Here is an 18521-nt window from a genome sequence, read left to right on the forward strand (position 1 = left end):
GTCTTAAATAATTAAATGTTTAAATTGTTATTATTATCCAAAATAAAATAAGATTGAAATACATAATTTCTCTTCATTTCATACATACTTAATTTTCATATTAATATGAAGACCCTCTTTTGCTAAAATAGGAACGATGGAGTGGTTTATGGTAATCATAAAATTACTTTGGTTTATTCTTGTTAAAATCCATATAAATATCCTTTCGCTTAAATAAAGTTTGTTTTCTTTTTGTACATTTGCTTTTTATTAAAGTAGTACAACAGCAAAGGAAACATAATTTTGTCTAATAGTTTGGAGTGCTTGAAGTCATGAGTAAAAATTTGTTTTCATAGAAACCAGTATAAAAAAAAAAAAGTAAAACATTTTGGTAATGCTCCTAGAACAGATCAGTGTTCTGTACCTAACTGTTAAGTTTCTAGAGCAAGTCTATCTGTGTGTATGTTTCTTTGTTTAAAAAGAAAGAGAACTACTATGAACTCTATTTACATGTTGTGCAGTTTTATCACACATGACTATGCGTTGAACTAAACAAAACTTGTTTTTGTCCAAAAGTAATTTTTACATTATGTTTTTGTTTAAAAAAGTTGTTAAAGTCTGATGAAATAAAATTTCTAAATTCTTGGACTGCAGTTAGAATATTTATTGTTATAACACCTTTTTAAAGGATTTTATTTTGAAAACAGTTGTAGCCCATTTGATTTTACAATGTCTGTTTAACTGCTACCACTTTTCAATTTTGCTTCTTCTCGTAATGCAGAAACTAGTGAATGGAAGAATATTTCATTTTGAAAATAATTTGATAAATGTTATGATTTGGAAATGTTATTAATGTTTAGTTATTTTGTATCAAAAAGGAGTGTTTTGCATCTTCTAATTTAGTTTTATGAAAACTTTTGCTAGTAGTATTTTGCAGCCATGTACTCGTCATGTCTGATGATGTGTAACACATCATTTTTTTTAAAAATTTTAAATAAGTCTTGGAAGCATTACATTTTTCAAAATAAATTTCTTTGATAGTTTTTCACTGAATTGAAATAAAGGAAAATTAATCCCAAAAGAATCATAATTTCATTTTATAGTCATCAACAAAATAAGATCTTGTTGGGTTTTTTTAAAAATAAAAAATTTGATTAATGAGTTATTGAATTTAAAATATTTACAGAGGATTTTTTTTCCAATGGTATTTTGTTCTTATTTTTATTACTTGCTGACTGTCTGTGCTTTTGTAGGTTAAGGAGCTTGGTTTGGCTATTTACAACTGTTCATGCCTAGCACAAGATCTGTTCAAGATATTTGAAGTGTACTGGAAACTTGGAGTTCCCAATCCATACATACCTCCTGAATGGCCAGCTGACCTGCAGACGTCCATCAACAAAGATAACCCTGTTTCAGTTATAATGAACAACTCACAAGTTCTCACCTACATATCTGTAAGCATCATTTTTTTCTTCTTTGCTATAACTAGAATCGTGATATTTTAAGTTTACAGTAAAAGAGATACAGAAAGAACTAATTATGTAAACACGGAGATACATGTTCAAAGTACAAATAAGGAAATAATTTATAAGAGAAAGTTGGAAAAATTGTTTCTCATTTTTTTATTTAGTATTAAAAATGTTTTTTATTCAAATGAACAAATTATTGTACAATGGAATATCTGCAAGTGACGTAGTGCGAGTATATCGTTCCTGATGGGTTATTAAAACATGGCATTTGTTTACATTACCAACTGTTCTTTCCATTCTATTTCGAATAAGCGAAGCCTGTCAAGCTCGCATTTTCTTAAATAACACATTCTAGATTCTTTCACAAAGATTTCAGTTCTGCCTCTATATATTTACTGGCACCATGAAGAACATACGCAAACTTATTATGCATCAAAGTTTCCAGGTACTAATTGCTGTTAACATGAAAAAAATCATTTTTAAAATTTTTGAGCAAATGTCTAAAAATTTTTAGTATTTATAAAATTCGTTAATATTCTGCGGAAATTAGTGACAAACTCACAACCCTAATATAATATAATAACTTAATATAATATAATATAATAACTAACCCTAATATAATATAATAACTAACAACCCTAATATAATTCTGAATAAGGTTGTATTAAACACCAGATGACTATTGTGCTGAATAGTTAGTCTCTGAATAAGAGTCTTTTGTAAAAATAATCTAGCTGATACCTTTAAAGAACAATAAAATTATAAATGTTAAGTATTTTTGAGCCTTGAAAAAAAGCAAAACCTACTTTATATGCAAAATCTTGATTGGTAATTTATTTGAGATTCAATAAAAGAATTATCAGTATTTTAACACTATAAGAGAAATTTTATGTTACGAGATAATTGCAAAACTGCATTGTTTGTTGTCCTGTGTTCAGTAAATTCATTAATAAATGAAACTTCTTCAAACACTCCTATATCTTTACACATCCCTACATCTTTGGAGCTGAAAATCTTGGCAGTTAAAAAAAAAGATATTTTTTTTAAGTAAAATCTGTGGCTCTTTAATTGTATAAGAAAAATATTTTAAGGATAAATTTGTGGGGGGAATTATGAGAATGTCGACCTTTGTCTATGTAAAGGTATCCAGGCATAGAATCGAGTTAACATGTCTTATATACTACTGAATTGGAATTATATTTTTGTAGTGGTAGATACATTACAGTTCTTCTCCTCCAGAATTATAGCTGTGATAGTATTCAATGAACGAATACCACTAGTTGATTGATTGCTGTTTTGTGAGAAGCCGGGAGAGCTGTATTAAGTTCACATTTACAAAGAAAAGTACGGGGATGGTACCTTTTCATAGAGGAAGGTTGACATTGTCGACAGCTACTGTCCCCACATTGGTGACCCAGTCGTGATGTGAACATGCCTACCTTGGCAGAAATGCCCTTTACGATTTTAACACGTCTACTTTGAAGGATGGTCCACTTTGAACAGTTGACTTGCTTCTTGTGACTGTGTCACTAACCATCTCCTCGTGCTGTTAGCTACTCAGTTTTGACCACGTACAACGTATTCACTCTACTGCTTATGGCAACACAGGAGTGACCTTGACCGTCAACTTAATACAGCTCTCACGATCGGTACTCGAAAGTACGGTGATCTTAATACAACTCGTAGACGAAGGTTGACTTTGTCGATTACTCACTCCCCACAAAAATATTTTTCTAAATAATTATATCGATAAATCATTATGTTTTTCCAGAGTTCTCCACCCCCCATCTGCCCAAAAGGAAGAACAACAGATTTGGATAGTATTTTGGATACCATCAACAGAGCCCACTCTTTTGTTTACATTGCAGTCATGGATTATTTTCCTACTTCTCTCTACATGCAGAAAGATCAGTACGTTTCTTTATCCCTCCCTCAAACTGATGTAGCAAAGTAAATGTTTTTGCACAAGTAAAAAAACTCATTTCTAAAAATATTGTCCTTTGAAAAGTTTTTTTAAATTATTAATGTCTGTTTATTAATTTTAATAATGATAACTTCTATCAATATTTGTTTTTAAGATATAAAAAAATTATAAATAGCCTTAAGGTAAATCACTTCAAAAGGTGAAATAACCTAATCCTTTTGAAGAAGCATACAATTAAAATTCTCATTTTGTTCAGATTTTTTTAAAATTTTAATTGTATAGTTTTATGATAATAAAATTTTGATACTTTATTATTAAAAATTTCTTTCACTTATTACATCAAATAATAAAATAGTGTATTCTATTCAATGTAACATATTCTTTCAAAGTAGCACATTTAATGACTTTTCTCATCAAAAAAATCTGTTTTTGAATGAATTTTATTGTAATTTCATTTTCATGTCTTATACCCTATTAAGCATTTTGATTTGCTTTTTTTTTTAATTTTACTGTCGCCTCAGATCAATGGTCTAATGAGCTGCATAGAGTGTAAAATTTTTTTTCTTCCAGTAAATATTAGAATTATTTCTGAAAAATGTAAATGGCTATAGATGTGAAAGCAGTCTCTGATAGACAATGGCAATTTAATATACACAATCTTCAATGGCATCCGGACACGTGAACTCTGAGATGTATGTGGACAATGCTGGACTCCCAACTCTATTTCAATATTTCGGCCCATTTCTTTCCCATTCACGCTGCAACACAAAATGGATGTTGTTCCAAAACTGCCTTCTCCCATAGAACAGGACGAATTAGATTGCCAGTCGCTCACTTCAACTGTGATGGAATTCAAAAACTGGTGGAAAATCTTCCCTGTCATCGATGCAAAAGGAGGAACCATACATCATATGTCCCTCAGGACAATCTCATGTCTGGATACCTTGGGTCAGATAATCAGAGTTTCCACAGGGAAAACCTGGAAAATACAGAGAATTTAAAAATCATCTGAAATAACAGGGAATTTTGATTCTTTTCTTTACTAACTGTTAAAGTACAGGGAATTTTGTTTCTTATTTTTTTCTTCTAAAAAGTGGTGACCACTCAAAGCATAATCTATAGGATATTTAACCATGGTATTTCAGCTATACTAAACTATGTCATTTACTATAGCATTATTTAAGTATGTTTAGCTGTTTTTCCAGCAATTAAAACTAATAAATATAATTGGCCCCATATAGCTCACACAAGAGCACAGTAATTGTTGCTTCGTCTTAATATAGTGTGCATAATATGTGCAGGGAATTTTTTTTCCAGATTTGAGTGTCAACCCTTAATACACAGCCTTATTTATGTCATTAATTTGTAAAATTTTAAAATCTTTTTCTTTCCCTCTAGTTATTGGCCTGTCATTGACGATGCTATCCGCAGAGTGACAGTTGTCAAGAGACTTCAAGTCAGGATTTTGGCCAGTTACTGGAATCATACCAAACCTACTATGATGTCATTTTTAAGATCTCTCAATTCCTTAAACAGTGATTTGTTTGACATTGAGATAGTAAGCAGTTATTTATAAGTTACCCTCCAACATTTGTGGTTTTTTTCTAACTCCTCAATTAAAGCAGAATTTTTGAATTGTATTTATTTAAAAATTTTATAGATTACCTTTTGCTGTTGCTAGGAAAACTATTTTCTGAAACTATGGTCATTGGATATCAACATTCCTATATTGTGTATTTTGATTTTATTTCAGTAGCTTTTTATGAGGGAATGTTTATTGTAGGGTCTTAATTTTATATTTTTAATCAATTGAAACAGATACCAACTGAGCTAAAATGACCTAGGATTCTTAAAGCATTCTTGTTGAATAAAACATAAAACTACTTTTATGGGCCGTTCTTATACTGGCATATTTTTTGATTCCTCCCTTGTCAGAAAAAATAAGCTATTATCAAACTCACTCTCATGCTTTCAGAGAATAAAGGATTTTTTATCTCTTAAGGCTGTGAATCAGAATTACTGTGCGACACTTTTGTGTGCCGCTAAGTTTTAGAAATGATATAGTAAAAGTTATGCTTTTTTTATTGCGCATAAAGTTTAAATTAAAAAAAGGTATATATATATAATATTTTATATTCAAAATATTTGATGTATATATATATATATACTTTTTATCATTTTTCCACGCTTTAGCCGCTTGAACATCTTTGCCGTCAATAGTCCTTTCTCTGACAATCTTAAAATGTTAATATAAGTAGGAAATTGAGTGATTATTAAAAGTATTCATTAACAAAAGAAAGCAAAGTAGATATTAACTTACAAAAAGAAATAAAAGTTACCCATTAAAATTAGCTATGCAATTAATAATTACAGAACAATTTAACAAAGGAAAACTAAAAACAAAAAAACAAACTAACGATTAATAATAAGCAAAAAAAAAAAAGAAACAAGTTAATCACACAAAAATAACAATTAATGTAAAAAGGCTAACAATTAATAACTATAAAAAACAAGCTATTAATTAATAAGTAAAAAAAAACAGTTAATAAAAGAAGTATTAAGAGATGGGAGGGAGAGAAGTCGATAGATAAATATGTTTTTGTAGTACACATTATTTTATTTTACATTCAAAACTCATTGATAAAGAGTCTCATTGTCTTAAGTTAAGCATTGTTTATATCCCTGTTCTTCCTTCTCAGTAAAAATAAGCAAATCATACTTTCCTCACGTTGGGTACTTATATAATATTGAATTTGAACTCTTCCTTTTGGGTGTAAAAAAAGTTCTTAAATGCTAACATTTTACTGTAACTTATTTTAATGTTAGAAAACTGATCCATGTCTTTTTCAGAAAATCTTTGTTGTGCCAACTTATACTGAGGCTCAATCAAGAATACCCTTTGCAAGGGTGAATCACAATAAGTATATGGTTACAGACAATGCTGCTTATATTGGTGAGTCTTTTTTATTACATTTCATAAAAGGCTATTTTCAGTATCCAGGCAGAATTAAAAAAAGTTTTGCTATGATTAAACTTGTTTTAATTCGATGGTGTATACTTAAATGTGAATAACAAACATTCTGTGGTAAATGTCACCATTCTTAATCTCATTTTAGGTAGATGTTCAAAATTGCTTTTTTGAATCTCATTCTTTTTTACTCTGGTAAATGTCAATAATCAGTGTGCACTGGTTGCAGGGTTGTTAAATGCAAAACAGCATTTTCTGATCCACACTCAACCCCCCCTCCCAAAAAAAAAGTCCTGATGGGTTTTTACTTAATAAACCTTGCTTGGGCCAGGATAGCTTGGTTGGTAGTGCTCGTGTCCAAGAGGTTGTGGGACCCCTCGGGCCGAAGACGCTCCATGTAGTAAATGGTGACTGATGCACATTAAATTTCTCGAGTCGCAAAGTCCTCCATGTTTCCATAACAAATCAATACCTCTGGGGGTACTGGTCTAGGAGTTTCTTTGTCGTCTGGATTCGGTTCAAGATGACAAGGCTACGGAGTTGAACATTAGTAGTCGTAAACCCAAAATTGGGTCGACTGTTCAACGGCGGATATAACAGTTTAATTAATGGTCATTTATGGATGAGATATTTGACATGCTCTCCATGGGTGAATTTCAAAATATGAGCACAGTACATGAGTTTTGCCAATTCTTTTGGCTCATCAAATATCACTTTTTTAATCGAATTCATTATTGGGTTGACTTTTTTCAGGGCATTTTATTTTTAACTTCATTTGCTTATAAAAATGATACCCACTTCTCCTCAGGCATAGAATGAAAGTATTTGCTCTAATGCTAATGGTACTAAATCTTTTAGAAAGAATGTAAAAATATTATTACTGATACTTAATTAATTTTGGTAGTAACTTATAGAAAGAAAGAAATAAGCTCTATACTTAAGGCAAAATTAATAAAAAAAATGGTACTGATTAATTTAGGAGAAATGTAAAAAACTCACTCTATTTATTATTCTTGTCAATGATGCTTAATTAATTTTGATAATAGACACTAGTACAGGGATGGCGAACCAATGGCACGTGACACAATATTTTGGGCACGCCACCGATCACAATTGTTATTGCACTCTGAATTGTTATTACACAAATGTCACACACTATGAAGCATATGTAACAATTAAATTAAAGTTTACAAAAAACAAACAAAATAATAAACAATTATTAATAGAAAAATAAACAATTAATGCTAAAAGAACAATTAATAACCATAAAAAACAAGCTAACAATAAATAACTAGCAAGAAAATCAACAGTCCTGCTTAAACTAATATCTTACAACCTAATATAAGTTATTTGTGATTTAATCTGCAATAACAGAAGTCCCACTGATGCTACTTTAAGTTGAATTACGCGTATAACTGAGACATTGCAAAATGTATTTTCTTTTCAATATAAATAAAGAGTTTTGAGTTGATAGTATTTAGTATTATTATTTTCCCAATAATCATGAAGTCAAAGTTATTTGACGGCACGTCTGTGATTTCATTAAACAATTTTTTAGAAAAAATGGCACGTTGGTGTATAAAGGTTCGTCACCCCTGCACTAGTATTATGGTAATTAGTGCAATTATAGTAGGTACCAAATGTACAAAAATAGGTGTAATGTATTATATTAGTATATTTGATAGCCATAGAAACTGTGAAAAACATCTTTTTTATTGTATTGTCATCACTCATGCGAATCACGTGGGTCATCAAATTCATTCTATTTATTTTTAATTTATTTTTATGTAATTTATTTTTATGTAATAATATCAGGTGTTACAATGAAAACCTGATAATATTAAATTACTCTATTACAATTTCTCTAAAATGATACCCTAGTTAAATCATTTTTATTATAAGAAATTAGAGTAGTACAAAACTTCATTATGCTTTAATGTGTTTTTGCTGATGTAATGAATTTTCTTAGGTACATCCAACTGGTCGGAAGACTACTTTGTGAATACGGGTGGCGTCGGCTTCGTGATACGGAATCCGGTCACCAACGGCACAGACGGGTCCAACCCTCTCCGCGAGCAAGTCGAGGAAGTTTTCAAGAGAGACTGGCGCTCCAAATATGCTCACCCTCTCTCACAGTTCAAAGATATCACGTAATAAACTATACTTTCTGTATTTTTCTTCTTCTCTCTTTTTGCATTCCTCGGAAATCACTTTGTAGTGCCTTTCACTGAAAACAGATGTTCTCTATTTTAATATCTTTAATTACATTTCTGATCATTCTCTGTCCAAAGTGTGATTGACACCTTCAAATACTGAAGTGATATTTCTTTTAAGCAATGGAAGAGTGATTCTCACTTCTTATTCACTTACTGCATGGTTTTTACATTTTTGTTTGTGCATATCAATGTCTCTCTATATGTATATGTTTGGTTGCGATATTTTAATAGTATTTGAAAAAAGAATAACTCCTTGTCTCATTAAAAATAAAGGATAGAGCAAAAGAAAAAAACAAACATTATTATTTTAAACTCAAGCAAGTTATGAGAATAATTTTACAGTATGTTCCAAATTATGCCCAAAAGAAAGCTCTTGATTATTTTTTTTTTCTTTGATAATTTGACTTTAAATTTTAAAACTTTAAACGTTCGTTTTTGCCAGAAAGAATTATAAAAAAATTCTGTCTAGGTTTGTTTGGATAGCTTTAATATTCAACAACATTTTTCTTTGTGCACAATTCTTTATTATTCAAAGAAAACTTGCAATTTTGGTCCAATTGTTAAAGACTTCTGTTTCCATAGTTCTGCTTGGGTTGCACAACACCTGCAAAAAAAATGAAGTGTAAATAGTTTTGACGTCATTAGTAGTGAGTGGGAAAATACAATAACTGTGCAGGACACAGTTGGCAACAGAAAGACTCGACACTTCTTAAGAAATTAAAAATGATCTGTTTTTTTTTTTTTATCTCTATTCTGTACAATTTTTGAGAGTATACTTCTTTTTCTTTCAAACTGTACTTAATAGGCATAATAGCAAACCTTTCAGTTTTTATGCATTATAGACATACACTGTCTGGCGAAAAGTCTCTGGACACACAGTGGAGAGCGTCCTGAGGTACTTATTAATAGGATAAGAGGGCCAGTCCAGTTTTTGAACACCCAAAGCATGACTGTGCAAACCTTGATGTGTGAATACTGGAAAAGAAGTGGAATATTACCATAAGAATTTGGAGTGCAGCATTGTCCACCTACACATAGAGTTCCAACCACAGGAACTAAAAGACACAGACCAAACTGCGAGAAGCACCCCCTCCCCCCACATACACCATTATGCTTCCACCACCTTAACAACCCGGATGTCCGGATACTTTTGACCGGATAGTGTATATTTTTGCATCTGAATATCTTTCAATAGTATCATTAAATGCTCGCTATATTGTCATTCAAAAGAGGGTCTCTTGTTCGTTAAAAAGAGACCAATAGTTTATTTGTGAAGTAGTTTGTGTTGCAAACTAATTGTTAAGGCTGGTTTAGTGCCTCGCTATCTTTTCGTGATTCCCTACAATTTTTGCTTTGGCCTCTTACTATCCTCTTTTATATTTTGACATCGTGCGGAGCGTTTTTAAAAAAGTGCTTAAAGGTGCTTATTTTCGTTTTTTAAAAGCCCTTAAAGGTGCTTTTTTATGGGGTGTTTTTAGAAAAGTGCTTAATATTCCCTCTTTGAAAATGAGATTTTTTTTTTCTTTACCATGTCAATTTTCGCCACATATTTTGCAAAAGCATGCTTTTCACATTGTTCTATTCAACGTCTTCACAATTCATTTGACCTCAATCTATTTCGGCGTGCTGTCATAGTGTATGAAAGCACCAATTTTTTGACATAATTTGATGAAATGTCTGTATGTGTGTAGAGTTAGCTGGGTTCGGTGAGATAATTGCACACTCGTGTGCAACTCTGCAGCATTTTGCAAGATATTCTGAATTTTTAAGCTTCTTTTTCCGCCCTCTGAAATGGAACCGAAAAATCTCTCGATCATTTTTTAATGGCTAATATAATCAAGAAAAGGGTTATTTGTGAAAAACTAGTTATTTTATCATGTTCATGTTAAGTCTTTGAAAATTATTTAACATTTAGTTAACATATAGGGTGCTTAAAAATCTTTTTTGAGTGCTTAAATAGTACTTAAAAGGTGCTTATTTTTTTGTTGAAAGATTTGGCTACGCACTCTGTTTAAGTAGATAAAATTTTTATTTGTTTTAAGCATTTTAAAGATATAATAAAGATGCATTTCTACAAAATGTTTGTGATAAAATAAAGTTTTAAAGATAATTTTTTTATAAACATTCTCAGTGATGCCCGACTAAGTTGATCAATTTCTGCTTATATCTTTTCTAAAACAGTGATATATTATACAAGTTATTATTCGAAATAATATTTAAAATTAAGGATCCTTTAATAAAATAGTTTTGCTCAATATAATTTTCTCATTAGTACAAATTTACATACATTTAGCATTGATTTCTTTAAATTTTACATACTGTACATGTACAAATTATACAACTGTACATATTAAACATTTAGTTGCAAACATCAAGTTTCAAAAGTAAATATCAGGTTGTACTCAAAATTACATTTTTGCAATAATGGGAAGATAACTTTTTTGTTAAATTATTAATTGTTAAATTAAATCTGTAACAAAAGTTTCTTAATTTTTTTACCAGTTTTATAAATAAAAAGCTTGATATAAAAATAACTTGCCTAAAAGATGCACCTTATATATATTTACTAATTAAAAACTCTACCTAATATTCCAAAATACTTTACAAAAGTATCAAATAATATTTTTATAAATTTGTGCAAACTGTTAGAATCCTGAAATTTATATACTGATGTTAAAACAAAAAGAAAAAAAAGCATTTGTACATTTTAGTGCAATTTTAGTTCATTTATTAACATGTTAGATAAATCCCATTCTATTTGCACAATGTGTTGCACAACTTATTGTCTTTTCATCACTTTTTGTTGTTTCTCTTTTTCAAGCAAGTTTGTTTATATGGTAAGAAATATAACGTATGTTAATTATACCATTTATTTATTGGACCTTTATCTTAACACAATCATTTTATGTACTTGGCACAACTTCAATATTTTTAATTTATTTTTCACGTTTTAAATCTTAAAAGAGTTTTTAGTATTCAGTGTAAGTAATTCAGTGACATCAAAATTTTATTGTAATATAAATATTTATATGACTGCATTATTATTATTTTTCTTGCGACTCTGCAAAATATTTATTATTCTTAAAATGCATATTGATACGTTTTTATCGACTTTTTATTTTCAACATCATGAGTATCCAATTATTCTGTAGTTAATTAAAAAAATTTACCTCAAGCATTTACTTATTGCAAGCATCTGCTTGCAATTTTTACAAGCGTAACTGAACTTAGCCTGCTGGATGCACAAAATAAGTATTAAAACATAAAAGATTTTTAACTCAACTAAAATTATTTTAGTAAAAACTTTCATACTTAAATTTTGTATTGGTTTACTTAAAATGATTTAAGAATAATTTCTTTAACATTGGATTGTGTATAATTTGTTAACTTTTTTATTTTTTGAAAAACAATTTTTTTTCCTGAAAATTATCTTTAAATATAAGCAGGCTTTTAATGGATTGTCAAAAGTAATTTAATAAAAGTAATGCAGATTTCCTATAAAGAGACCTCTTTTGTCTTTAGTAAAAATTATTAATGAAACAAAAGTGCATTGCAAAACAGAAACTTTTTAAAATTCCATGAATACTTATTTTATAATTATATATATATTTGCATTGTTGTATTTGTGTACTTAATATTATTCAATGTTGACAATCTTTTTTCTGTGTGTATTTTGATGTGCATGTGGTTGTGGGGAATTATTTGATGTATTATATTTTATATTAAAAAAAAATTATTGTTGGTCTCCCTCTCTCTCACTCTTCTTTTCTGTATTATTTTATTACCATTGATGGTCAAGTGGCATAAATAAAACTATTAAGAAAAAAGAACAGGAAATTATAAATTTAAATAAATTATCTCTTTTTTTTTAAAATACTCTTTTTTCAAGCTCTGCGGTGCCTCATGTGATAGAGTGCTCGTCTCACAGCGAGTTGAACCCAGGTTCAAATCCCTGCTGTGGCTGGTCGATACAAAATTTGCTCCTCGTTGCACTGACCACATTGATGGCGTAAAATATCCTCAGTGCTATCATGGGTTAGAATCCCTTTGTCATAGGGCTAACTGTGGGAGGTTTTCATCGATTTTTTCTCCATGTAATGCACATGTGGGTTAGTTTCATCAAAAAGTCTCCTCCCAAAGCTAACTTGTCCCAATACTTAATCTCTTTTCTTCTGGATTGGGTACATAATGAAAATTGTTTGAGTTGAACATTCATAGTCATAAATTCAAAATTAGGTTGGCTGTTAAATTTTTGTTATAAAATAAAATTAACTTTCTAAAAATTAAATATAGTATAGAACTTTTTTGAAAAGTTTTGCTGCTTCGTTTCTGTGAGGTAAAATGTTCTGTTCCAGTCCACGCAAGAAATGTTTCTATCTTAAAAACTACAAAATTGATAATGCAAAAAAGAAACACTCTCTTTATGTGTGTTCTTTTCTGTGAGTTAATAGTTTAGTGAGAAAGTTCTCCATATGTGACTTTTAAAACTTTTTAGTTTTATTGGTGCGAGTGAATAAAAATTGAACTAAAAGCATAAGTTGAAAAATGTTTTTAAGAAATATGTTAAAACATGTATTATGCTGTAAAAAAAAATTTCTTTTTTTCTTTGAAAATTCGTTTAGTTGATCTTTGAGTAAGGTGCATTGAAATAGGCTGATTTAAATGTTTAGAGATGAAATGTCCAGTTTATTTTAAATCATAACATATATTCCTCCTAAAAAACTTCATAAAAGAAAAGTTTACGTGTTGTAACTGACACCAAACTTTTAAACCAAGTGTCATTTGTAAATTCATTAACTGTCGAAAAGTCACTTGATTTTAAAGGAAAGAATTAAACTCATTTGTGTTAAAGAATTGATTATCATAGCACGCTTAATTATATTTTCTGAAAGTGTATTTCACTTAGTTTTTTTTATCAGATATTTTATTGAAACTGATTGGTGATATGTCTTTAATTTAAAAAATATAGAAAACTGATTCACGACAAATCTGTTTATTTGAGTATTCTAAATTCAATGAAATGAAATAGAAAAAAATGAAGAAGGAAAAACAATTTTTTAAATATTCAACTAGAAAAGCAATAATTTGTCTATATGGCCATTATAGAATATGAATATACTATTTTCTACAACAAACCTTTCACATGCAAAAGAAAGGGGGTTGAAAATTTGATAAGAAGAAAACATAAAATCAAAATGCAACAGTTCTATATAATACTTTCATAGCTGCCAACTCTACAGGATTTTGCTAGTTTCTCCTGGTCGACTGGTTTAATAAAAAATACTCCTGGTTTTTGAACATTTTAGAAAATTCCCAAAAAATTGAGTAAGTTTTATTTAAAAAATCACCTATTGAAATAGAATTTTTGTACAGATTATTGCTTGCTTGAATATTTAAGCAAGTGTCATTTAATGCATAAGAAAGCGAGCCTCGTTTATAAAATTCAGTCTATCACTACTCAAAATTATGAATAAACATAATACATAACATTTCAAGATCATTTAGTGGGAAATTATAACTGGAAAATCTGGCAGTTTTTCTATTTTGATGACTATAAAAATCCCTATGTATACAATATTTAGTATATTTTGCAACAATTATCATAAAATTTATATTATAGCGTAAAATCTACTATATTTTTCCCCATACGTGTTGGCAGCTATGTACTTGAGATTCCTTCATAATTTGGTCATGTAGATTTATTTCTTGTGTGTTAAGAAATTCATACAAATACTATACATATATATGTATATATACTATATGTATATATACTATATGTATATACATACATATACTTTCATACATATATATACATACAAACATATACATACATATATACGTATATTGCATGGAAGCATTTTTGGATGTGCATGATTTGGGATATTGCATGTTGGAAACCAATGAAGTGGTCCTACTTGAAGCCTTGAAAAATACAATGAGCTTGTGAAAGTCATTATTGCTCTTAAACAATCAGAGGTTGTGATTCTGGCATCTACGGGAGTGTGTTTGACTGTTTGTGAAGATAGCAGGTTTAACATACCCTGAGAAATGTTCCTTTTTTTATATTTTGTGTAATCAGAAAATTTGAAATGTTTAATAGATCTTAAATATGCAGATCTTAAACGCATTTCTTTCAGGAAATTCTTTGAAATTGAAGCAATTCGTGAAGGTAACATTTTCTAAATCAAAAGTGCTACCTATATCTATAGGCATCGTTCATTCCTAGCTGGTACTTTACAAATTATACATAAGAGCTTTTTAGCAGCATTTCGCTTATGTTCTAAAGCCTATATCTATTTTAGCCGATACAGTAAGCATTTTCCATAAAATATTTATTACCTTGATTTGGTAAAAGTGAGTCAATTTTTTGGTTCCAACGAGATGGAACTTATTATCTTATGGGGCCAGAATACATCTTACTGCCTGCAATGAAATAAACACTGAGCTCTGTGAAAATGTGGCTTGTCATTATAATACGCAGAGTTTATAAATTTTCTATTTACTTATTTCTACTAGAATGTCTTATTCAAAAGGAAACATTCAAGGCTTCAAGTGTTTTGCATGATTTGGGGAAATTAACACAAACTGGAGAGACTCATAAATTAGAATTTTACTTTCATTTCAGCCACATAAAGTGTGTTACTGGTGCTTACTGCAAACTCCCGCCGCCTACAGAACCTCCGAGCATTCAAATAATGGACAACGATACGTTCTTCAAAAGCAGGGGAGAGACCCTCGCTCCAATCATTCTCTGCCTTGTAGTCACGTGGGCGGTCGCAGCATCACATTTGATTTAATCCCTTCAGCCCTTCCCTCAATAGTGGGCCGTTTCATGTATCGAAAGGGGAACGCGACTTTCAGGGAAGCAAACATTCGATTGAAATCGTAAAAACGAGCATTAAATTCCTCTCAAAACAAAACATACTTTCCAACTTTTTATCTTGGAAAAAAATATAAAATTTGAAACTTTAGTCCGACCAGAACTATTTTTTTTACTTCAAAATTCTTCATTATACTTTTCTTTGTTCCTGCCTACGAGGGATATGTACCGTTTTCTGTCCAGCTTCACTGTGTCATAACTCTCGAGGACAGACAATTTTCCTCCGTACTGTTAAAACTTAATAATCCTCAAAATACAAACAGGTGACGATAATTTTTGTAAAAAAAAAAAAAATGGACAAAAACCATTCCTTTTTGATGATACCGTGAAGGGGGAGAACTGAAGGGGTTATTTCACATTCATTGGGAGTTTAATAAAAGATTCTTTAAAGCGGCACCTTTTATTTATTATTGTTTTGTTAAATTGTGATGTGGCTATTTTTATACACTCTTGTTAATGTGATTATTAAAAGACTATGTGGAAGGAGAAAAAATTATTTGTATTATTATAAATTTTTTTCGGATCTACTGGTACCTGAATGACCCTCGTCATTCAGGTACCAGTAGGCCAGATTTGTTGGTCACTCTTTCAGTGGTAGTATTAGGTGGACCAACATTGAGTATGGAAATTATAGGTTAATATAAATGCTTATATTGCTTCTATATTTTTGCATTTCGTCTTTAATTTTATAGCTTGGCTATATTGAAATAATAAATGGGACAAAATTTGAAAATTATGTGTTATTATAAAAGCAAAATATAGGCCTTCATATGCTGAAAACACAAGAAATATTCAAAAAAATTTCATACTGTATCGGATGTTTTTATAAAAAAAAAATATATTGATAGGGATAACAAGGTGCGTAGCATTTTTAAAAAATGCTTAAAGGTGCTTTTTTCATTGGGTGTTTTTAAAAAGTGCTTAATTTTCCCCTTTTCAAACTAATATTTTTCCTTTACCATATTGAATTTCGCTACGAATTATACAAAAAGACACAGTTCACATTGTTCTATTCAACGTTTTCTCAATTCAACCGCAATCTATTTCGGCGTATGGTCAGTCCGTAGCGTATGAAAACGCCATTCGTTTTACATGATTCAAAATTTCATGATTTTTGACAATTGTCAAAAACAATGCCATAAGGTTTAACAAACAAGATAGAATTGTCAAAAACTTTCCAACCCTGCCTAATTATATTTTTTTAAAGTGCTTAAAAATATTTTTTTAGTGCTTAAAAGGTGCTTATTTTTTGTTGAATATTTTGGCTACGCACCCTGGAGTATGTAAAATAATTTCTTTAAATGACCATAATGGGGAAAAAGGTAACATTAAAAAAAAAAAAAATTTTTTTTAATGTTGTACTGAAAGAAAAATTTCGTAGCTAATAATTAGCCTTTCTTTACACACGTGACGACCCACCACAATAAGATTCGGACCCTCGCTCATGTGTTCGACGCTTGTTCATACTTCATCCCGGGATCATGGTCGTGTGGCTGGTTATCGAGAATCAAACTTCGAATTAAATTATTATTTTTTAAAAATATTATTTGTTTGAAAAATATATTTATAGGTTTTTTTTACTCACATATTCTTAGGTTAACTTTCTTGGTCGTTAGAATTCTTTACATATAAGTTTTACTAAAGATGGAAAGAAAAGTGTGCCGCAGAAAAGTCTTTTTTTTTTTGACAATTTCCTATTCTCTAGGTGTGAGGGGGGGGGAATTGCTTTAATATCAGTGAATAAAGCATATTAATAACAAGTAAGTATATTAACGGCAGTGAATTTATTTATAAGCGAGTGAATGAGTTTATAACTTCATAAAAAAAATTTTAAACCTACAAGTTGTGTTACAAAGATTTTTCATTTTTTTAAATAATTTTTAACAAAATTGCGACATGATGAATGCAAAAAAATATCATTGAAATGTGTATAGTTAAAATAAATACAGCACCCTAAATAACTTTTGATTTAATGATCGGATCTTCCTGCTCTAGAACTCAATCTTAATAATTCAAGGTGGTGACCTCAAATATGCTGATTGATTAGTGTTGTCGTTATTACGAAATCAAACACAAAAACGTACTTTTTCCTGAATAAACTTATCTTTTTTCGATGGATTCCGATTTTGAATCTTAAAAGGGATCTGGAAAATAGGGTCCCAATAGTTTGGACAGGAGAGCGGTCCAAAGTTTAAACCTCTTAACGTTTTTTAAGAGAATTGAAAAATTTTGCACACCATTAAAAAATTCGTTTATTAATTCCGTGCAAAATATAAGTTTTAGTAAATATTTATTATTATATTATTTAATAAGAGTCAAAAAAAAAATTTTAAGTTCACAATTTTTGACACCATTTTAAGGAATATAATTTTACAGGGCAAAATATAAAATTCAAGCCGGTCGAAGCTCAGAAATTAAATTTTAAAAAAGTCGTATTTTAAAATTCGATATATTTCCCAGATTGTGGCTGTCCTCTGTATATGTCGAAATAAAAAGTTTTTTCAGAGAAAGTATATTTTTATGTTTGATTTCGCAACTTAAAATATAGTCTGCACTAATTAATTTGCATATTTGAAGTCACCCCCTCAAACCATTACGATTCAGTCCTAGAACTCATAAGGTCAAAAGTTATTCAGGGTGGTTGCACACTCTACTTAAATAATACATTTAAGATCAGTTAGGTCTCAATATTACGAAAAGAAATCCTTTCGTATGGGCTTAAAAAATTAAATCTAATCACCAATTCAATAAATGTTGGCATTTAATTACTAATTCGAATAATTTTTAAAACTGATTTTTCATTGTAAAGGCTTATTAACCTGTTATTTTGTTTATTCTTCTTTTTTTTAGTTCTTGAACAGCAGCTAAATGCCAGGCATGCATGTCTAAAAAGCTAAATTTTTTCTTTATGTTTTAAATCCGTGCATTCTTTTAACTAAAAAGAAATTTATAACAGTTTGTTTCGTTTTGGCCAATAGAAAACCTTACTATCGAATTTCATTGGCTTATAAACTGCTGTTTGTAGAAAATGCAACACCATGAAGGAATCATCAGAATCAAATGAAATATTATTTTAATAATGGAT

The 18521-nt window shown here is 29.8% G+C and overlaps 1 protein-coding gene across 5 annotated transcripts in view; it reads left to right on the plus strand.

Moving 5' to 3' along the window:
* Positions 1 to 15929, plus strand: part of LOC107440320 (5'-3' exonuclease PLD3) — a 59799-nt gene extending 43870 nt beyond the window's left edge. For 3 of the 5 annotated variants that reach the window (XM_016053216.4, XM_016053218.4, XM_016053217.4), the window contains exons 6-11: positions 1233 to 1433; positions 3220 to 3359; positions 4771 to 4930; positions 6223 to 6325; positions 8310 to 8490; positions 15182 to 15929. In XM_016053216.4, coding sequence (XP_015908702.1) covers positions 1233 to 1433; positions 3220 to 3359; positions 4771 to 4930; positions 6223 to 6325; positions 8310 to 8490; positions 15182 to 15353 — 957 coding nt within the window. In that variant the 3' untranslated portion in view covers positions 15354 to 15929. Of the gene's footprint in view, positions 1 to 1232; positions 1434 to 3219; positions 3360 to 4770; positions 4931 to 6222; positions 6326 to 8309; positions 12302 to 15181 lie in introns of those variants that run through there. The other 2 variants (XM_071185554.1, XM_071185553.1) reach the window with 2 other exon arrangements.
* The last annotated feature ends 2592 nt before the right edge of the window (positions 15930 to 18521 follow it).

The sequence above is a fragment of the Parasteatoda tepidariorum genome, chromosome 9 (assembly GCF_043381705.1).
Source record: "Parasteatoda tepidariorum isolate YZ-2023 chromosome 9, CAS_Ptep_4.0, whole genome shotgun sequence".
Classification (NCBI taxonomy): domain Eukaryota; kingdom Metazoa; phylum Arthropoda; class Arachnida; order Araneae; family Theridiidae; genus Parasteatoda; species Parasteatoda tepidariorum.